The sequence below is a fragment of the Eubalaena glacialis genome, chromosome X (assembly GCF_028564815.1).
Source record: "Eubalaena glacialis isolate mEubGla1 chromosome X, mEubGla1.1.hap2.+ XY, whole genome shotgun sequence".
Taxonomy (NCBI): domain Eukaryota; kingdom Metazoa; phylum Chordata; class Mammalia; order Artiodactyla; family Balaenidae; genus Eubalaena; species Eubalaena glacialis.
The window spans coordinates 11,628,264-11,651,086 of record NC_083736.1 but is presented as its reverse complement, the minus strand read 5'-3'; the positions used below and the strand labels follow the sequence as shown (position 1 = coordinate 11,651,086).

General features: G+C 44.7%; 1 protein-coding gene across 2 annotated transcripts; it reads left to right on the top strand.

The window, feature by feature from the left end:
* The first annotated feature begins 1,200 nt into the window (after positions 1-1,200).
* Positions 1,201-21,423, top strand: GEMIN8 (gem nuclear organelle associated protein 8). Of its 2 annotated transcripts, XM_061178736.1 has the most exons (5): positions 1,201-1,347; positions 4,072-4,174; positions 9,770-9,814; positions 10,446-10,887; positions 21,102-21,423. In XM_061178736.1, the coding sequence occupies exons 3-5, from the start codon at positions 9,803-9,805 to the stop codon at positions 21,359-21,361; spliced, it is 714 nt and encodes a 237-aa protein (XP_061034719.1). In that variant the 5' UTR covers positions 1,201-1,347; positions 4,072-4,174; positions 9,770-9,802; the 3' UTR covers positions 21,362-21,423. The 2 variants fall into 2 exon arrangements, with proteins under 2 accessions (XP_061034719.1, XP_061034718.1); XM_061178735.1 differs by lacking the exon at positions 4,072-4,174 and having other exon boundaries at positions 1,202-1,347.
* The last annotated feature ends 1,400 nt before the right edge of the window (positions 21,424-22,823 follow it).

Below are 22,823 nucleotides of genomic sequence, written 5' to 3'. Positions count from 1 at the left end.
GAAAGCTGAATGTTCTAGTAGCCACATTAATAAAGTAAAAAGATAAAGATGAAATTAATTTTAATCTTATATTTTACTTAACCTAAACAGTCCTTCCCTAACATGTTGTTACTATTTTAAAATGAGGTATCTCACATTCATCTTTTCAAACGAATTCTGCAATAGCCACTGTGTAATTTACCCTTCCAGCCCACCTCAGTTCAGACTACATCTCAAGCTCTCAACAGCCATGTGTGGCAAGTGGCTGCAATGGACAATGCAAATTTGGAATAATACTTGACACACAGTAGGCATCCAGTACTAATTTGTTAATATTCTTCTATAGTATTTGATTCTTCTTGAGTATAGGAATAACATGGTAATAATGTTCACACCATTGATAAAGTCTAATTGAGTTAGCCATTTACTCCTATTAGGCATTTAAGTTGTTTCCACTTTCCACTTTTTGAAATAATTCTGCAATGAGCATCCAGTTTACGTCTGTTTTTCCTTGGAATAAATTCTCGGAAGTGAACATTCTAGTACAGAAATATGCCCCCTTTTCGGGCTCTTGGCGCAATTTGCCAAATTACCCCAGAAAGGATTATGCCACTTAGGCTTTGAGTGATTTATGCTTGGTTATTATTGATCCTCTGCGATGCTAACAGAATAGGTATTGCTGATAATGATTGTGATGATTTAAGAAATGTTAATTAATAGGCACCAATTTTTGTCAGCTATCACGCACCAGGCCCTGTGCACCAGGTATTTCTCACCTCTTCGGGGCGAGAACCCGAGGCTTACGGACGTTAATAAACTAAGCGCTAGAATCGCACTCAAACTCATATCTGGGTGACTATTTTCAAAGCCTGGGCCACGACCACCCTCCGTTTTAGTTTTTAAAAAAAGCAAAGGCTAACTAAACACAAGGGAACGGAAGTGAGAAAGTTCAGAGCGAAGAGTTAAATGCCAAGGAACTGTAGCGGAGGCGGAAGCCGTGCAGAAACGACCGTCGTCTTTCCGACCACTGTCCGACCACCGCCCGACCCCGGGGCACAGGACTGCCCCCACCCGAGTGCCGCGATCCGGTCACTACACCCTGCACCGGCCGTCCCCACGCTCCGCCCCGAGAGGCGGAGCCCCCATTTCGCGCCGCTCTCCCTGCGTGGTGCGGAACGCGGCGAGGACGTGACGTCAACCGCGGGGGGGCTGGACTTCCTGCGCGTCATGGCCACGTGACCCGCGCCGGCCGCTCACGTCTAGTCGCCCCGGCAACAGCCTTTCCCACGCACCGCGTCTCCTGTTTCCCACCGGAAATAGGTCCCTGCTCGCCCACCGCCCAGGATTCGCAAGCTACGCGCCCTCGAGGTGACTCCGGGGGCGGCTGGGTTTCATTTGGGGAGTGAAGGAGGCCGCTGGAGGCCCCTGAGCCTGGCGGCCCCTGAGCCTGACTTTCTCTGAGACCGGGAGAGCAGAGGGCTTGGCTGTCACGTTATCTTAATTATCAGCATCCAGCTAATTGTGAGAGGGAACTGGTTCCAGAGCCCCTCTGCTCTGCCGTGCGCCAGAATCACTGGATGGCTTTTAAATGCCCGGGCCTCCATCCCAGACCAGTTAAATTCGAATTTCTAGAAGTGGGGCCCCGGCATCGGTATTTTTATGAAAGCTCCCCATTGTGATTCTGATGTGCCAGGTAACACTATGTCAAGCTAGGTCTGGAAGGTGAATTCGGGCTTTGCCCATCCAGCCCAGAATCAGAACAGATCACCCAGGTCAGCCTCATCCTTAGAGGGAAGTCTAGGATATTGGCCCGTCTATTCAAAAATTGGGGTTTTCTTTTCCTCTCTTTTCCCTCGCACGTTGACCTCTGTGGGAGGTCAGAGGTTTTGATGGCAGTTATCTGGAGAACATTTGGCACCTGCGGTCTTCTCTGCGCCTTACCTGTGAAGGTGGAGAATGTCTTTTCCCTCTGTTCTTCCTCAGTAGTTAAGTGAAGTTGCACCAGTGGCCAACGAAGTACCTTTTAGCTCTGAAATCCTGAGAGTCCCTTAGTACAGACCAGATGGTTCTGAACAATTTTATTTTTTTCAGGAATGATTTTTAAAGTTGTTTCACAGGCTAGATTCTGTGTTCAGCTGTTTTGCACCTTAAGTCAGAATAACATTACTTGAAAGTTTAGACTGAAGATTAATAACACAAATAACATTTCTGGAGTTACTTACTCTCAGAGTTCCCATGAATTATGGGGTGGGGGTAACCTTTACACGTACAGTTTTTACTAATATAGTTTATAGGAGTAACAGCCCCTTTGGGATGGCAATGTGAACAGAAACCGTATATTTTCCAAGACTGTTAGCTAGTAACTTTGGATAGGCATAACTGAAGGCAAGTTCACAGTAAGGTGTACAGATCTCCTCTGAGTATTCGTTGCTGTGCTGGGAAAGTATATAAACTAAAGCTCCAGAGAGAATTTTCATTCTAAAAGTGTTTTACAGAGGGTGAAGGATTATTTTGGTTTTTAGGGTGCAACATTTAAGGATAGGGTGAGATGAGAAGGATAGGGAGGAAAACTGAACAAGTAAGCATAGAGCAGAGGTTGGAGAATTCACAAAATAGGTGCGGAACTCTTGAAACTTCCTTCCGCATTCGCGGATACGTAGGGCCGACTCTACCACGCCATTTTATATAATGGACTTGAGCGTCCGCGGATTTTGGTCTCTTGCGGGGGGAGGTCCTGCAGCCAATTCCCCACGAACACCGAGGGACGTCTGTACTTCTCTACAATAGGAAATCCAGCTATAGAACGGTGTAAAAAAGTGAACAGGTGAAAAAAGAGCATAACTTGTTGATCAAAGGTCAGATGATTTGAAAATATCTTTGAAAACATATGAATGTATTTAGATATCTACTTTCCGAAAAGATTTGGAGCTTTATAGCCAGAGTTATTTGAGTTACTAGCTACTCAATGATTTTAGGGAGGGTAGAGGTTGGAGGAGAGTGTAACAGGAAATGGCGATCCCAACAGCATCCAAGGGCAGGAAATATTAGCTATGATTTTTGTATGCTGGAAGGAAAAAAGGAAATTTAAAAGGAACAGATGGCAGAATCCAGGCCTACAAGTAATTGATTAAATGCCCAAATGAGAGGGGCATAGTGAGTGCCGTTTAAATTCAGAAAAGAGAGATTAACGTGGAATTACCCTGTACGTGTTTATGGAAGGAAAACTTGAAATAAGGCTCCTGACATCCAATGGTGACTTTAACCACTTTAAACCAGTCGTGGTTTATGCTCTTAGCTTGTATTACCTACCTGGCCAACCCTTATTCCTTCATGGTCACACTAGGTTTTGCTGTTTGAAGAGTATACTTGCAGTGAAGGGAGCTTATCTGTTTCCTCTTTTGCGTTGTATTCTGTCCTTGTCGGTTACCCCAATTTTCAGCTTTCACGTTGCCTGTTGTGTTCAAGAGTCAGGGGGTAACCTTGTTTTGGGGCTGTCCTCATATTTCACTTCTGATTCTTATGTTAGTCACATGGGGATTTGGTGAACTTGCAAATAAATCCATTCCCAAATCCATCACCCTTGCTGACAAATTAAACAGTGCCGTTCTATGGGTAGAATATGGTTTGTATGAAAAAGAAGAATTGTTAACTACATCCTTTCAGCCTTCCTCCTTCCCCATGCTGTGCCTTCATCGTGACATTGCTTCTTATTGCAACAGCCAGAAGAGTAAATTGGGGCTTGGGGTCGAGAGAATGAAAGGGAAATGAAACTCAGGTTTGAGGCTCCCTCACCCATCAGTTTTAACTGTTATAGGCGGACAGAGGCAGGCCTTCTAAACACAGTAGCTTGTGCGCTTGTAGGAGGCCTGTGTCTGGAGGAAAGATGGAGCTTGGACTGCTGAGGGTAAGAAAAGGCCATTCAGACTTGAGCCATCTCTGATGTCCAAATCACTAAGCCGGGACCACGCCAAGCCACAGGAGGGAGCCTCTGAGGGCAGCAAGCCAGATGTACTTGCCAGCCTCAGATCGAAGCTGGGGGTGCCGGCAAGAAGCAGTACTCTCCAAAAAACCGCATTTTCTCATTTGTCTTAGTTGAGGAAGTTCCTACCAGTGTGTGCGTTTATTGGGAGACATCTTCTCTGATAGGGTTGTTACCGCATATACCGAGATTCCGTAGAACTGCATATGACTCAATGTAAGTAATTCAGATTTCTCACCATACCGTCATTTATTTTGAGCCATCTCCAGCAGACCCCGTTCCTTCTACCTTGAAACTGTGTATACCGAAGGCCTAATTAGATCCCTCCAATTCTCTGGTTGGCTCAGAGAACCAAATTAGGGAGAGCCTTATGGGAAAGTTGTGTATCTTATTTAATGACCAACGTTGAATGTGTTTCTATGCAAAAATCAAAGCCGATGAGTTTTCATGTATTTAATTTTCAGAATTCTAGTGGAAAAGGAGGATAGAGAGGAAAATCCAGTTACAGAGGATACATTATCATTTCGAAGGGAATTTGTGTTTTATTTATCTGGTTGCTATGAAGCATCCTAGATCCTATATTTATAAGAATCTAAATAGGCAGTAAAAAGAATTTGTGCAAGGAATTCCTTGGTGGTCCAATGGTTAGGACTCTGTGCTTCCACTGTCTGGGACACAGGTTCAATCCCTGGCCGGGGAACTAAGATCCCACAAGCTGTGCAGCTCGGCCAAAAAAAAAAAAAATTTGTACAATGTCACTACCTTTCAACAAAGCCACATTCCTTATTGGTGGAAATGTTTAATGACTCAATGGAAATAGTCACATTTTATCCATTGAAAACCACAAAGCTCATGTCTGTTGTTGTTCATGTATCTTTATGCATTTAAACATGTGTCTCCCAGGATAAGCAGAGTCATTGAAGAATGAGTGCAGTTTTTAAGAAAGGCTATATGGAAAAATATATCATTCGAGACTCAGAGGCACTGCCTTTTGCCTGTGGGCCTCAGCAGTGTTTCGTGAATGACCTCAACGCTGTTTTTTTCCTCAACGCTGTTTTTTTCCTTCCTCTTCTGGTGGCTGAGGACAGACAATGAATTCGGTCTCTGTACTCGCCCAGGCTCAGCTGGGCAGTGACTATCGTGCCATTGTCCTCCCTGGAGAGGGCTGCCCGGTTGGTAGTGCCGTGAATCCTGGCCTTCCCTGACATTGACCCTCTCTTTTCTTTCATCTCCACCATCCCATTAGGAGAAAAGTTGCTGTGCAGTACACGAAGCCAGGTGCCAGAAAAGAGTAGGAGCTGGTGGTGGTGTGTGACAGTACTGCTGCAGTGTCTAGAATTATTTTAATGTTGGCTTTTCAGAAGCCCAGGCATTTTTATTAGGTCCTTAAGCTCCTTTGTGGAACCCAGCTTTGAAAAGCTAACAGGGCCTATTCTTAGAGTAGGGTCTCACCTTCCCTTGGGTGCTAACTGATGCGGTCAGCCGGGAAGGATATGGATTCCTTCTTCCAGGGAATAAACACTCGGAACTCTCTCCTGCTTCCCGTCCTTGTTGGGTTCCTGCCTAGCCCGGGGCAGCTAGTAGAATCTCCATCAGAAATCATGGCACTACATATGCTTTCTAAGCCCTGTTGATTGATCCTGTTTTGCAGGAGTTAGGGTGGGGTTTTTTTTGTTTTGTGTTTTTCTTAATTAAGTCTTTAAATGTCTATGGAGCTCTTTAAGAAATGGTCCAATTTGCTTATTTAGTCACAGAGAGGATTCTTTTGTCCCCAGTATTAGGAACTGGTCACCAAATTGCTGTTGGTCATAATCACAGTTTTCTTGCTTCCACTAGTCTTATTCTGAGCCTAATAACTTATAAGACGGATGAGAATCTCAAAGTTCCTCCACTGATTTCCGAGTGCAAAGCGAGGAGCAATTAGGATGCTCAACGTACTGAGGGCAGAGTCTATGGAGCCTCGTAATGGATGAACATAAAGCAGGGGTGGGCAGGTGATGGCCCACGGCTAAGAATGACGTTTACATTTTTAAAGGGTTGTTTTTTTAATTAAAAAAAAAAAAGAGGACGGCTATGTAACAGTATATGTGACACACAAGCCCAGAATATTTACTATTTGGCCCTTTAGAGAAAAAAATTTGCTGGTATAAAATACCAACAGTAATACTGGAAATAGCGAGCTAATAATAAAGTTCTATGCAAGCTGCTCTTTCTTTAGATGTGTTTTTCTATACTTTTTCTTATTTGATTTGAGAGAGACTGATTAATTTGTCATTCATTCTCAGGAATATTTTGTTCAACTTGAAGAAAATTTTGTTTTATTTGTTTATTATTTTTATTGAAGTATAGTTGATTTACAATGTTGTATTAGTTTCAAGTATACAGCAAAATGATTCAGTTATATATTCTTTTTCGGATTCATTTCCCATATAGGTTATTACAGAGTGTTGCGTAGAGTTCCCTGTGCTATACAGTAGGTCCTTGTTGGTTACCTATTTTATATATAGTCGTGTGTATATGTTAATCCCAACCTCCTAGTGTATCCCTCCCCCACCTTTCCCCTTTGGTAACCTTAAGTTCGTTTTCCGTCTGTGGATCTCTTTCTGCTTTGTATATAAGTTCATTTATATCTTTTTTTTTTTTTTAGATTCCACATATAAGCGATACTCTTTTTAATTGAGTATCTATAGGATTTTAGGAATCTTAAAGATACTTAAAATGTAAAAGGATATGATACATAGGTTTTGGGATTTGGGGAGGGAAAATAATAAATCCAAGGGTGAAATGAGCAGCATATTGAACGTAGAGCCTGAGGACTCTAAACGTGCTAGAAGATGGCAGCAGATTTGATTATAAGTGTCCCAGTGGCCAAAGCAATGAGGAAAGCATAATCAGAAGAAAATCGATGACAAAGGTGCCTGTGTTCCATGATTAATGTAAATTCATCTTTCCTTAATGGCCTGGGTCTTAAAAGAGGTCAGCATCTCGGCAGATGAGTTGATATGCTTTATAGGTAGTCAGCAGCCTGCGCTGAATCTGAACGGCTTCTGGTCCAAATGCTGGGACTGGCTTTCTTCGGTCATCCCAGCTCCTAGTCCTGGCTGCTTTCTTGCAAAAGTGCCCAGAGTGGCTGTCGTGATTTCTGAGGCAGTGGAACGTGGCAGCCCTTCTATCAAATTATTTGTTGAATCAAAGGCATAAGTAAGTAACCACTCCTCAAATTAGCATTCCCATCCCTTTTTAATCACAGCCATTGGCATTTGAACAGCCTGGGGAACTCGTTGAATTACACTTGAACCTCTTAAACAGTTGTTTACTCTACCACGCATGCCTAACTTCTAGCTCTGCAGAGGGGAGCCTCTCATAAGCCATCTTGTGCATTTTCAGAATACTGGTACTACTGCTTCTAAAGCCAGGCTGGATTTTCCCAATTATAAATAAAAACAGGATTGTCTGAGGTCTGCAGTAGTGTTCAATCACAATAATATTTATTACATATCTGAAGCTGTCAGATCTCCCAGTTCGAGATAATTAATATTTACATTGATCTGGTTCTAAGTACGTATTTTATAAGGCATAGAAGTCTGGATTCAAAACTCTTAATTTCCCCAAGATGCGCAGATGTCTCATAGGCTTTTTTAATTTAATTCCTATGCTAATTGTTAATCTCTAAAACAAATTTGATTAAGATACACATGGAGTTCACTTTAATGTCATTTTGTGCTTCAGGCACTCAGAAAGCTGTTCAGATTTCAGTGGTAGACATATAAAACCTGGCTGGAGTGAATTAGCCACTTAAAGGCTGCACCTTACACTTTAGCACTCAAGTGTATACTGATCTCTACTGTAATTTCTTTTGTGTTGGTTTTACTTCTGTAGGTGGTTAGCCCCTTAGTTGTATTGACTGTTTTTATATGTATTTCTTCGGTAGCCTATAAAGCACATAGCACTTAGCCAGATTTTCAGATAATTGTTTATGTTTTAAGCCTTTAAATTATGGTTGTAAAGTGATGTGAACAATAATTTACACTTGTATTTTCACTGTACTTGTTAGCTTTTCCCCAGTTTACATTCACTGCATGTGTGTGTGTTTGTGAATTTAGAACAGGGAACAGGAAGTGTGGGCTGTGTTTAAGAAAAATTTACGGAAGACCATGTCAGCCCTCTCGGAAATACCCTCTTTGAAAGCTTATTGTATTTAAAAAGAATGTGAATCTTTCTCTTTAGGCTAAATCTTAAAAGATGTGGTCAATTTAACATCTCAGTGTTCCACATTAACCATAGCAGAACATCTGGTGGAGATTACAAAATAAGTCAAGTTTATTTCTTAAGGCTTGGAGATTTTAAAATTCTACCCTATGATTAAGTAAAGTAGGAAAAATAGGACTCCTTCGGTATCTGATTTCCAGAGTTTCAAAACCCAAGTACCTGTTTGCTAGCATCACATTGTGTTAGGGGTTTTGTCTCATAGCTGCTTAAATTCTCATGCATTTTAGGCTATTGCTTTTGTTTAACTTTTTTTTAAAGTACATTCTGGTGTCGGCTGGCACTTGAGCATCTCTGAACCCTTGAACAGAAGGGAAAAAATGGAAGTGTGTTTTAAATAGGTTGTAAAAGGTGCAGATGCAGATTAAACTTTACCTTGAGGTATTTCCTGCCATATCAGTAAATCACAAGAGGTAGATAGCACGGAAGGGAGTAAATCCTGGCAGAGCAAGGCTGTTGGGCAAAGGTATCCTACGCGGTCACTTGGTGGAGTCCCCAGGTGACCAGTTCCTCCTCCCGCAGAGACGCAGCGTGGGTAGGCAGGGAGACTGTAGTGTCACACGCTGGCTGAAAGATGCTTTTAGCAGTCAAAACCAAAGCAAGGTGCATTTGGGGGGCTTAAAGCCCAGGGTACAACCCAGCCGAGAGAGTTGTTTTATTTAGAGAGGCTTCTCCAAGTCCCAGGCCTGCAGCAAGACCCAACAAAGGTTTCCAGTGAGTTGGCAAGATGTATTCTATTCTACTCAGGCCTCTGGGAGATCCAGGGTTAATTTATTATTTTTTTTATGAACTTTTTTTTTAATGAACTTTTTTTTTATATATAAATTTATTTATTCATTTATTTAATTTTTGGCTGCATTGGGTCTTCGCCGCTGCACGCGGGCTTTCTCTAGTTGCGGCGAGCGGGCTTCTCATTGCGGTGGCTTCTCTTGTTGCGGAGCACGGGCTCTAGGCACGCGGGCTTCAGTAGTTGTGGCACACGGGCTTCAGTAGTTGTGGCTCACGGGCTCTAGAGCGCAGGCTCAGTAGTTGTGGCACACGGGCTTAGTTGCTTCGCGGCATGTGGGATCTTCCCGGACCAGAGCTCGAACCCGTGTCTCCTGCATTGGCAGACGGATTCTTAACCACTGCGCCACCAGGGAAGCCCTCCAGGGTTAATTTAAATAGGCATTGGCATGAACTATGGGTTAGTAAATAAAGTAATAGTTGTACATTTTTAGTTCATGTTCCGTGTATTATTTTTTTACATACATATGACTAGCTATTTATGTGATTACTCTCGTGGACTTTACTTTCAATAGGGAAACAAGTACTATACTTGAAAAATGCAGTGTCCTTTGAGCCACTGAGTCACACCTAAGGGGATCCCTCCTTTTCAGACCACTAGCCCAGGTGTCGGTCCTGTCGTGGTGTGTTGCGTGAAGCTCAGGCACCGTCCTGGGGAGAGAGCAGCCTCTGAGGAGCCGCTCTGCAAACCGCAAAATAGCTACGAATATCACAGCCCTGGACTGACCAGACGTCTGCACTGTGCTTGTTCTTTCCTAGTTTCGGCGCTCGTTTGGACCGTCACAATCAGAGATGGCAGCAGAGGTAAGATTTTTTTTTTTTAACTGATGAGAAAAAAGGTAAGTTTTAGTCCTTAAGGTCTTGGTGTCTCATTGCATGATGGAGAAGACCAAAGAAATACATCAGAAAACTAAAGGTAGAGCGCCATCGGGTGTGTTGCTCGTCATCTTTTGTCCCAGGCACTGAGGAGTGGGCCGCCAGCACGTGTTTAGGGGGCAGAGAGGGAGGGACCAGAGAACGTCATGCTCACCAGTTCATGTGGTTCTTGGCAGGCGTTTCTAACTTGGAATTAGTCATTTAATCACAGTGGGTAGAAAGGGCCAAGATGATAGACATCGGGTCCTCTTGCCCCCTGCGTCTCATCTAGAAATGATCATTATTAGCCTCTGTCCCCACTTTATAATGGGCCGTAACCTCAAACCAATTGTTCTGTGTGTGCCTCGTGCGCATGTACTTCAGAGCAAGTGTGCACACGCCTGGCGCCCATCGTGGGCGTGGACCCGTCGTATATTCTCCTTGGCCCCGTAGCACCCTCGTGCAGAGGAGATATTTAGTAGATACCCAGTAAACACACGGTTAGTTGATTGAACGTTTGAAGGTTTCTCTTGAGGCTGAACCGCGTGGTGTCTAGCCTACATTTCTTTGTGTTTTGTAGCCGGCAACAGCGCAAGCTCTGGAGTCTTGGTCCTCTCATCCGGTCTACGCAAGATACTGGCAACATTACCATCAAGCGATGGCGTGGATGCGCAGCCACCAGAATGCCTATCGGAAGGCCATGAAATCTTTCTGCACTTCCCCGTGGTACTTTTCTGCCATGGGCCTTCCCCAGAGCGCTTATGCTAAGAAGGGCAGAAGGCCTCAGTCCTGCTACAAGCGTCCCCCAGCCTCCCGGGACTCCCACCACCGTCATTCACGTGCTGGCGGGCGTGGACCACATCCACGCGGCAGAGAACAGCCAGCTTGGTCCGCAGAGGAGGAGAAGGAGAAAGAGAGCGAGTCCGACGATGGCGGCATAGAATGCGACGTGAGCAACATGGAGATCACGGAGGAGCTACGCCAGTACTTCGCCCAGACCGAGAGGCACCAGGAGGAGCGCCGTAAGTGCAGCCCGCCCGCCTCCGTGGCCTTGCCCCGCCCCGCCTCTGGCCTTGTCTCCTGCCCACGTTTATTTTTATTTATTTATTTATTTTGGCTGCCCTGGCTCTTACTTGTTGCACGCAGGATCTTCATTTCAGCACTCGCTGGCATGCGGGCTTCTTAGTTGCGGCATGCATGCCGGATCTAGTTCCCCAACCAGGAATTGAACCCAGGCCCCCTGCTTCGGGAGCATGGAGTCTTACCCACTGGACCACCAGGGAAGTCCCGTCTGGCCCTCATTTATAACCTTCTAAGTCCTCCCTTGGGTACAGATAATATTTCAAACCCAATCCTAAGCCTGGAAAAGCTCTGGTCATGTGGTACCTCACTTATATTAGTTTCCAGGGTTGTTTTAATATAGGACTTTTTTTTTTTTAGTTCTAGAACAAAACTTATCCTAATAGTACCTCTGCCATTTACTGAATTTCAGACACTACACCAGATGGGGTGTGTGCATGCGTGTGTGTGTGTGTGCATTCCCTAGTCTACACAGCAGTCCCTCAAGGTTTTAAGCCCATTTCACGTATAAGGAAAGTGAGCCTTCAGGAGCTTCATTGACTTGTTCTGTGGTATCAACTAGTGATTTGCTGTTAGGATTCAAAGCAAGGTCTGTGTGACTCCAGTTCCTGTGCTCGTTCCTCTAGCACAGACTCAGGGCTTAGGACCACTAGGTTCCTAAAATGCTGTTGCCACCTCACTGGTACACAGCTCAGAGACTGCCCTGGTGTTGCAGAGCTACCAAGTCTTAAATCTCAAGCTCCCTTCAGAGTAGACACCAGTGTGAACCTAAAAAGAATAACAAAATGCCTGGTATTTACCCTCTCTGGTTTGATCCTGTGCCGTGGCTGTCTGTTCCTGGGGTTAGAGAATTACGATAATGGTCTTAAATCTTCAGTCAGAAAGCAGGAATTTTATTTTTTTAATTTCTTACTAACTTGCCACAAAAAACTAAAACTGCTTTTTGTGCTTTCCTTACTGTTAAGATTCACCAGCCCATTTACATTTTAAGTGTCTCTAACAGACATACAAATGCTTTTCTCCCTATTACAACATGCCGTCTCAATATTGTTTTTATTGTTTTTATTGAGTTCTAATTATATATTTTGCCTAGAATTTTCTAGTAAACGGAGACATAGAAGCCTGGGGATGGGTGCATTTCATTTACATCTTGATTGATCTGTGTTTTCCTAATGATGGGCGAGCATTTATTGATTCCCCCACTGGGTGCCAGGAACTGAGCGGTGGGCTGTGCATAAAGTCTCAGGCCCTTTAGTGTCTGCCTATGATTCTTCACTACTCATTCAGTTTTACTTCCCTTCTTTTGATTAAACCTTTGACTTCTTTGATGCATATTAGAAAGTATATGCAAACAAGTATTTTTAAAACAGTACTTTCTATTACACATAGAATGCATGTCTTTCCTTGATCTTCGGAAATAGATTTTACCTTTTTTCAAAATACATTTGAAATAACTGTTAGTCTAATTTAAAAGTATGTAACAGATGAGGGAGAGTTGGCATTGGAGCATGTCCACGTGTGGTTGGAATGCTGTTTGTTACAGCTTTTGAAAAAGAAAATATGATGGAGACAGGTCTTGTTTCTGTTGTCCGTACCCAAAGGCAGAAGAACATGTTTTTCCCGCCAGAGAGAGTGCCACATTTATGATAGAAGTTGTAATTAAGGATGGGAGCAAACCCCAGCCATCTAAAAGGCTGTTTTGAATGACCTGCTAATTTAAAATAAACCTGACAGAGTTATTCAATGAAAAATAGAGATGAGTGACGTGAAAATAGAATAATGAAATGCGTCCATCACTTGTCAGCAGTTCAGTTATAGATGTCTGGTTAAGAACCATCCCTGTTTCTCCGTCTTGCCTTTGTCAGGTAGAATTCTAGGTAGGTTAAGAAAAAGTCATGAAAATTGCCTGCTAAGTTTTGCCTGGCGCTTAATATTATTTTGAATGAATGAATGAAGTCTTTCAGTATTAATTATGAGCCTTAAATCAGAACTTTTCAAACCTTATCCCATGAAGTGCTAAACTTGCTATGGTTCTTTGGGCCATTTTACAAGGTGAGGTAGGCATTGAATATTTTATAAACTTGAGGAACTGCATGTTTCGTTAGATATCATCCCTAAATCTGCTTAGTTTACGTCAGGGCTCCGAGTCCTATTATTATCGTCACTGTTATGGGTTGAATTGTGTCCCCTAAAAAAAGATTTGTTGGAGTCCTAACCCCCACCCAGACCTCAGGATGTGACCTTATTTGGAGAGAGGGTCTTCACAGAGGTAACAAGTTAAAATGAGATTAGGGTGGGCCCTGATCCAGTATGACTGGTGTCCTTATAAAAAGAGAAAAATTTGGAAACAGAGACAGACGCGCACCTAGGGAGAACGGCACGAGAGGACTGGAGTTCTGCTGCCACAAGCCAAGAACTTCCAGAAGCTGGGAGAAAGGCCTGGAACAGACCTTCCCTAGCGCCTCTGGACGGGCACGGCCCTGCCGACAGCTTGATCTCAGACTTCCGGCCTCCCCAGCTGTGAGACAAGACATTTCTGTTGTCCTAAGGCACCCAGTGTGCTGCACTTTGTTACAGCAGCCCTAGGAAACTAATACAATCACCCTGTCAGAATTTTCTTTGTTTCCAAATGCAGTCTGTGAGTGGGACATAAGTGAACCACACAGGTCTTGTCATTGCTGTGAAGAAAATCTGGTACATGTTTGTTTTACCGTGATCTAGATAGCAAACCAACAAAAGAGGGAATTTTATGGAAACCCTTACAACCTCCATGCCTACTCACCAATACTTACATTATTGTTAGTAGAATTATACAGGGGTAGCTGTGGCAGGACCGCTGGAATCACAGGCTTCCAGCCCCGCTCCAGCACTTACTAGCTGGAGGTTCTTATCCTGTGCACCGCTACCCTGTGCCTCAGTCTCCTCATCTGTGAAATGGGGATTCTAATGAATGGGGTGGTAACTATGAAGATTAACTGAGATAAGAAAAGTTATACAACAGTGCTCTGTACAGAAGTCAATGCCCAAGAAGTGTTAGTTGTTATGGTTTGTTGCTAATAATTCATCCTTTAACATGGATTATTAACCATAAACTGGTTTTACTCTGATACTGTCTTGATTAGTGCTTGATTGTTATTTTTTTAAATTGAAGTATAGTTGATTTACAATGTCATGTCAATTACTGCTGCATAGCAAAGTGACTCAGTTGTACATTTATATATTCTTTTCCATATTCTTTTCCATTATGGTTTATCACAGGATATTGAATATAGTTCCCTATGCTATACAGTAGGACCTTGTTGTTTATCCATCCTATATATAAAAGGTTACATCTGCTAACCCCAAACTCCCACTCCATCCCTCTCCCACCTCCCCTCCCTCTTGGCAACCACAAGTCTGTTCTCTATGTGAGTCTGTTTCTGTTTCTTAGATAAGTTCATTTGTGTCATATTTTAGATTCCACGTATAAGGGATGTCATATGGTGTTTGTCTTTCTCTGTCTGACTGACTTCACTTAGTATGATCGTCTCTGGTTGCTGATTAGCGAGTGCTTGATTGAGATTCTGCATATTTTTAAGAAAGTGTTCTCTGACTTCGAAAAAAAAAAAAGTCATATATTTCTGCCCTAGGCAGCACTTTTCAAACTCTTAAATTGATTTAGAATATTTAAAACATAAAAGAATGAAAAGCTTTGATATCTGTCGAATTGAGCCACTAATACAATTTTGTCAAAGTAGTCATTACCACAACTTTTAGTTCTGTTTCGAGGATATTCTTGCTTGATGTAAGTTAATATAGTAAACAACACGGGCTGGGGAAATGAACCTGCTTCCATCTTCCTCAAAACAGCACTAAACGCATTGAGCTTCCGCTACTTTGTGCTTTAAAAATGTGTAATTGTAGCATAATTCAAAATTGCTTGTGCTGGGATCTCTGATGCTCTTGTGTCCTGCAGTCCGCCCTGAAAGCTTTATCAGGTCCCCGGGAGACATGAGAGTTGTCTGGCGAGGGTGAGAACAGGCTTTGGTGTCGGAATCTAATCTTCCTGCGAAAGATGCAGTCTCTGTGAGAAGCAGCTGCCAGGGCCTGACGCTGCCCCACCAAAAATAATGGGCAGCACTTCACCAGCGCTAGGTTTTTCACCAGCACTTTCAGTGGCATAGGATCAATTCGTGTTCCTTGGAGCAGTCATGAATGATGGCATTCAGACATAAGTAATTGGAATGCCCATGGTACTTTCCAATCCATTACCTTCGCTAGAAATGCTCACAGAGGCTTAGTTACATACACAGTTGGGAAATGTTTGAATAAAGAGATGAGGGACCTGAGTCATGTGAATACTCGGTTGAAGTTGTTTTGCTCTTTGAGCCACTAGAAGCTACTTATTCACTTAGGAGAAATTCAGCCCTGAACATGAATCATTTAGAGAACACAGATTGTATAAAATATTACTAGCAAGGGAAAATGTAGCTGAACTTGAAAGATTTAGCTTTTCAGGACTATTCACCTCCACAGGAATGTATACGTTATATAATTCATCATCATCTGAGTCTTATTTAATATTTTCTTGGGATAAAATCCTTTAGACTGGACAGCGTGTTCTTGTTTGTGATTACTATTCCTCCAGACAGTCTCTAATTTCACATATTTCAGCAATAAAAACCAAAAAAATATTAAGTAGGGTAAACAAAGAACTCTTTTTTGTGCAGCGGTAACAGGCATGCTTTTGATTATATTATATGTCATCGTTTCCTAGCGAGATATTGCTGTTATTTAAAACTTCACTGGTAACATTACTTACGGGAAAGTAGACAGTTGTGAAGTTTTAAAAGGTCAGCTGTGTTGTCGGTTATTTCTTAGGAAAAATGTTTATTGTTAGGTTAAGGAAGGTATCATTTTTTAGTCATAAATAACCATCAGTTGAGACTGCGAGGTCCTCGTCCTAACACTTAGAGGGAAGATGAGTGAAAGTTCTCATTCCCCGTAGAGAAGCAGGCCCCCCGAAACAAACACTTGCCACTGTTGCCTCGGCACGAGCCAATCAGATAGTTGTCACCTGTGTTTTGGGGGTAGATGTCGGGCCCAAACAGGGACATTTTCTCAAAGAGCATAAATGGGGGCAGTGCGGAATGAGGGGGAAAGAAAGGGCTAAGTGCACTCCCCACCCAGCACTCAAAGTGCCGTTCTTACCAAGGGCCCAGGTGTACTTTGTGGACATTTGATGGGCGACATCTGCTTCTTTACGTTGTGTCTACCCGAGCAGGAAGGTTTAGACTCCAGTCTTCCTCGTGAGCCTTCCGTCAGTCTGCTGGAACCCGTCCCGCTCTCCCTCATGCCACCCTCCACAGAAAACCTAGAAGATGTAACGAAACCTACGGCCCAGTGTTTAGGGAGCTAGCTTAGTTTCGTCAATGAGATTCAAGTGTGGAATCGTGCTGATTGAGCACAATTCCGCCATGTGTGTGTTTCATCTAGTCCAGATGTTCGGGGCATCAAACCAGTCCGTGAGAAGATACGTGTGAATGGCCATAGAAAAATGGAAGGGAGGGATGGAAACGCACTGACTTGGGGATTACATCTGTCGTGGAGTGAGGGACGTGGGGTGAGGATGGAAGGCCCGTCAGTAATGGCTCCAGCCCTGCTGGCAAGCACCTGTGTTCTGGGTGTGTTGCTGACAAGCCAGAAACGAGGCATTCATGATATAAATCAAGTCTGTGCTTTCGCTCGGTTGTGCTGAGGTCATTAATTCTGGCAACGCAGCAGAGAATATAATCAGACATGCTAATCCTAGAAAAATGGGGGGAAATCACATTCTTTAACACTCATTTGTCTTAGTGCTTTGTCCTCCAAAATGTTCTGCCTTTGAGCTAATTATCTTGGAATACTGAATGAATGTTTTCCTGCTATGTCAGGGTCTCTGAAGTCCAAGTCACTTCCCATGATTGTTTTTTCCTTTATAGACTTTAAGCCTACATTGGTAACACCATGTAAATGTATAGATTGAGGCAAAAAATATCAAGGTTATATATCCTGAACACAGATGGAGTCCAGTAGAGTTTCTCCTTAATAGTATAATACTGTTTTTCCTGTTTTAACTCTGTATGCATGTTAACCCCTGAATTAGTTTCCTAGTACTATTGTAACAAATTACCACAAACCGTGTGGCTTAAAACTACAGAAATTTATTCTCTTACAGTTCTGCAGGCCAGAAGACCGAAATCAAGTTGTCGGCAGGGCCATGCTTCCTTCCAAGGGCTCTAGGGCCTGCCTCTTCCAGCTTCTGGCAGCTCCTGGCAGCTCCTGGCTTTCATTGGCTTGTGGCAGCAAGGCTGCCATCTCTGCCGCCATCTTTATATGGTTTCCCCCTGTGTCTGTATGTGTCCTTTTCTGTCTCACATAAGGACACTCTCACTGGATTTAGGACCCACCCTAATCTAGAATCATCTCATCTCAATCCTTAATTACATCCCCAAAGACCCTATTTCCAAATAAGATCACATTCTGAGGTTCTGGGTTGATGGAAATTTGCGGGGAGGCTATTCACCCCCACTACAACCCTGTTTTAAAGCTGAAATTGAAAAAGATACTCTGATTTGTATTAACACAAATTGCCTTGGCCGAATATCCTACAAGAAAAAAGTGCTTGGTAACATTGAGTCCCACAGCTGTTTTCGGGAAAAATGACCGACCTCTGCATGACAAGGCCCCTGTTCAGTTATGTCTGAAGTGTGTCGTTCGACTTCTCTGCTTCAGTCAGATGACTTTCCATCTGGCTGGCTGAGCCCTCACCTTGTTTTGACAGGAAGAAAAACTGCCAGTGATTGAGAATCCTTTCTTTCATTGGGAGGGAGGAAGCAATAAATAGAACCTAGAATAAGTGGATGCCCTCAAATGAGTATTGCATCCTAAGGCTTGCTTGGTCCCCTAGGTCGGTATACACTAAAGCACTTTCACGTGCTACCTGTAGCCTCCAGCGCCCAGCTAGTCTGAGGGTATTTAGTTTTAAGCTGACTGGTTTTCAAATTTATAGTCTAATGTTAGAACTTTTTTTTGTGTGTGTGTGAGTAAGTAGAGGCAAAGCAACTCGAATGTAAGGGAACAAAATCAGACCCCCAACTCAGCGGTGCCCCTTCCTTCCCCCTCCCCCAACCTCTCCCCCATGGAGACTCAAGGACCTGCGGGAGGGGGCCCTACCCAGCGCCTTTTGAGAGTTCAGCATCTCTTTCTCTATCCCTGGGTTGTCATTTTTCTCCAGTAGCATCTGGAAGGAACAGCTGTTTACAAAAAATAATGTCTGGCCTTTGTCTGAGCTTTCTCTTGACAACCTCTGAGCACCTGCTTTGGGTCGGGCATTGCGGCCTCCCCCAGGGCTGGGGAGACAGGGTGAGTAAAAGCCACAGTGCCCTCCCCCGTAGTGGACTCCCGCAGGTGGGCCACTGGTGCCAGGGGACCCGCTTCCCGGCCCTCCGATCTACGTTTGAGAGCAGCTACCCGCCGTGCAGGAAACCAGGAAACCTCCACACTTCTTGTGAGACTGGGAGGGGACCAGGGTTGGGCCTTAAATTTTCATGAGGAAACCTGGATGGGAAGGAGATAAAAATAGAGAACCGAGAGCAGAGGGCCGTGTCTTTTATTCTTTTATGCTTACACCGTATAAAGTCTGTTAAGAACTAAAACCCTGTGACGGTCGCTGTGATGAGCACATGCTGAGTGCAGACTCGGAAAACAGCACAGGCTTCACTGACGGCCGGCCAGCTGGGGTTGCTTTGGCGTCACGTAGCGTTTCATCCGCAGCTGTCAATAAGAGGAAAGGGCTCTTGGCGTGTAAATTGTTAGACCGATTTAACGTCTGCAAGATAGTTTTTGTCAGAAGGGCAGCAGAAAGAAGCGTCATTATAACCATGTTAAGTTATAAGGAAAAGAAAAATAAAGATGCAAAAGTAAAAAGGTTAAATTCACATATCCTAACGGCAGAGAGCAACACTTACTAAGATAGCAAAGATTCCAGTGTTTATTAAAACTTTTAAACTGAGAGACTGATTTCGACAGGAAGTTGAACATCTGTTGTGTCACTAAATCTGTCAGTGAGAATGATGATAGTCTTGGGACAAATTCGAGAGTGAAAGGCCTGTGGCCTGGGAGGCTCTGTCGTCTACATGCAGAGGCTCTGAGGGATCACGTGGGATAGTCTCCTCGGGGCCGAGGATTGGTAACGTGTCACACGTGGCAGAGGGGCTCTTCTGTCCCTGGCTCGGGTGGAGATGCCAAGCCTTTGGAAGAGTAGTCCCCAGGGGAGGAGGGGGTAGAATTCAGACACCCATGAGAATTGAACATCTTAAATCCTGAAGCTTCAGATTTGCCAGAAAGACCAAAAATGAGAAACAAATGCTTGTTGACCTCCCATTCATTTGCATATCAGGCCAATATTTTGGTTTAGTTCTGCCTTTCACAGTAGGTCAATTCTGTCTTTTTCGTGGATAAGGTAACAGTTACATTGCATTTCTTTTGCTTGACAGTCATTTGGCTTATTCCCATAGCACTTCCTTGTATAAAAACAAACTGCAGAAGCGACGGTGGAGGTTAGTCCCAACCTCCTGATTTTACAAATGAGAAACTCCAAATCTAGTGAGGCAAAGTGCCTTTTCTAAAATTGTAAGCAGTAAAGCTTGATGTAGAGCTGGAACCTTTTATCTTCATGTCCGGCATTCTTTTCTCTGTTTGCGGGGGAGCCGCATCACCAAGTGTAGGGAGAAGATGGTGGCACTGACTCCAGGGGGAAAAAAATTTTAAAAATTAAAAATAAACTGCAGATGTGCTAAGAGACAAATGGTCATATGCATTTTTAATAATGTTTCCAAGTGTGTAAAACTCCTTCCCTCCAGCTCCAAGGTGCGATTTATAAAGAACGGGATTTGTGAGTGTCTAGGCCTAGCCACATAAATAGCATAGCCATGTAAATATCTTGCCATTCACTTGATTTGCTCACCGTTGTGTTCCCTTCCATACTCAGCTTTCATTCGGCTACTTTTTTTTTTTTTTAACGAAGGAAAGAATGATTTATATCATTGTTTTATTCCCCTACAACCATCTTCACTCCTTAGTATTTCTCTTGCTAGCGGTGGCTACAGATGTGTGCATTCTGCTACCAGTTTGTTCTTGACAGTCACAAAAATCTGTAAGTTGGCTAAATTTGACCTTATGTTTTGTTGACATTTCTATGTTGCTTCTATTTACATAAGCATACAAGTTACGATACTAGGACTTGTTACAGTAAAAATCGAGAGGGGAGAATAACCTGAGTAAATCTGTCTTGCTTTACAAGAATCCATTTAAATTCGTAGGATTAGAGCATATAACCGTCCCACCTGAAGTTTAGCCTAAGCTGACCTGGGAGGTGAAGGGGCAGGTCCCATCCCTCGGTGAGGAAGGGGGCCGGCTGCTGCGGGCAACACAGCAGCAAGACGAGGTGGCCAAGGCCTCCCTGCCATCCGCAGAATTATCCTTTCTTGGCCCCTTTACCTTCGACAAGGGTTGAATCGGTTAACCTTTCCTTGTGTGGTGTGATTTGCGTTTGGGACGCACGCAGGGGTCCTGATCATGGAGTTCTCTAGCTGCTAGCCTTGCCCTTTTCCAGATGACCTCAAACCCATACCTCTTCCAAAGAGGTCACTTTTTTCCCCACCATCTCATTTGTGGTGGCAAGTACTACTTCTTGCAACACTGGACTTTGCGAGAAGCGTTTCCTTTCCCTGCCGGCCCGGTGCAGTGTTTGAAGCCATGTGAGCGCCACCAGCCATGCCCCGCTGGGCAGCTTGTGGGCAGCGGTGTAGACGAAGAGGGAGACCCACGTGGTTGCATTTCTCTCCTCTGTTTTCAGGGCCCGTTGCAGAGGTTGGATAACTTGGGCTGACACGTTTCCTGGTGGCTTGTTGCCACTTCTATTTGCGTGTAGCCCTCTGATAAGTGAGTGAGCGATGCGCCTCCTAACTAAGGAGATAACGATAATCCAGCGCAGGTCACGCCTTAGAGTCCAAGAACCTCCCAGCCGGCGGGGGCGGGCGCCGGGCACTTAGAGGGGGAGGGCGGAGGGGGCCGGGGGCCAGGCGAGATCACCCGGCTCACGGCGTCTCCGGCGCGCGTGTCGCTTGCTTCCCAGGGCGACAGCAGCAGCTGGACGCGGCGCGCCTGGAAGACTACGTGAACGCGGACCACGACCTGTACCGCGACACGCGCCGCCGCTCCGCGCTGCCCCCGGCTGAGCGGCCCGGCGAGCGGCGCCGGGCCGAGATGCGGCACCTGTACGGGCCCAGCGCCGCCAAGATCCAGGCCATGGAGGCGGCCGTGCAGCTCAGCTTCGACAAGCACTGCGACCGCAAGCAGCCGAAGTACTGGCCAGTCATCCCGCTCAAGTTCTGAGCCGCGCCCCTTCCTCTCGCGCTCCCCCTCTCCCCCTCTCCCCCTCTCCCCCTCTCCCCCTCTCCCCCTCTCCCCCTCTCCCCCTCTCCCCCTCTCCCCCTCTCCCCCTCTCCCCCTCTCCCCCTCTCCCCCTCTCCCCCTCTCCCCCTCTCCCCGTGGCTCTTCTCTGGATAAGGCTGACTAATGAGCACGTTCACCAAAGTCCCCTGGGGGCGGGGGTAATGTCAGCCACCTGGAGGTGAGCGGGACTGTCCTGCTGCCAACATGAGAGATCTTCTCTTGAGATAAAATGAGAATTTCATATACATCCCACTGGTTGTTAATGTCAGTAAGAGCGACCAGTTCATTAAAGTTCTCGCTTGGAGATACTGCCTAGTTGTTGCGTTTCTGTTTTCTTGTATCTTTAACCCAACCAAACTAGGCAAAGGCCTTCAGTGAGTCAGGTGTCCTCTCCTACTCCAAGTCCTTTAGCCCCGCAGAAAAGGATGCAAGCCCGCCGGACGAATACCGCTTCTCCAGCACAGAGCTCGGCGTGCGTGTTCTATCAAGGGCCTGAGAGTTCCTAGTTTTGGCTTTCAGGCCAGGTGGTATGTGTCCTGACTCCTCCGTTCTGCCCTTGCAGCAGGAAAGCAGCCAGAGATGGTAAGTAAACAAGTGGGCGTGGCTGCATGCCAATAAAACTTTATTTATAAAAACAGGCCGCAGGCCAGGTTTGGCCTGTGGGTGGTAGCTTGCCAACTCCTGCTCTAAAGGAATGAGAATCCCTGTCTGATGTCCTTCTGGTTATCTGCTTGTCTCTACAGAGCTTGAATGTCATCCAGAATTGAGAGCCAAGGACGGTAGTTCCCAAACCTGCTCACCTCTGCAGTCTCCTCTGTTGTAGAAAAGGTATAATTGAGCTCTTACTACAGGGAGCGAATATTGTTTTGATAAAAGAATACATTTCTGAGAACGAAAACCTAAAAAGGGACGAGACAGTCCATTTGTAAAAGCCAGCTGCCTTTTAAATAAGTTATTACAGTGCGTTGCTGGGGTGAGCCGCGCTGACCTGAGAATCTTACCACGTCCATCAAAGGTTGGTGAAAAGATGTAGTATTAACATGCTTCTACCTCGGAACGCTTAGCTGCACATTTCAGCCCCTGCCCTGAGACAAATGCATTACTTTCATCAGCCCTGGGTGCTTATTTTTCCAAGTTCCCGTTTTATTACTGGAGTTGCAGTTTGTGCTTGGGTATTGCAGACAAAAATCACAATTAACTTCCCCTGAGGTGACACGTGACCAAAATTTCAAATCTTTACCAGTTCTCTTTTTTTATTTGAAACCCGTACGCCTAAATAGAAAATTAACGTGACTGAGGCACATATACAAACCGAAGTCTATAATTGCAGCAGGTTCTTAGCTATTTGAGAGTGAAGTGTTTCTCTTTACAAAGGACTCTCCTACCTTCCCCCAGAGAAACC

Coding starts and splice junctions, on each gene's coding strand:
- GEMIN8 (XM_061178736.1), top strand. Junction 10,888..21,101: donor GAGGCACCAGGAGGAGCGCC/GTAAGTGCAGCC, acceptor CTTGCTTCCCAG/GGCGACAGCAGCAGCTGGAC.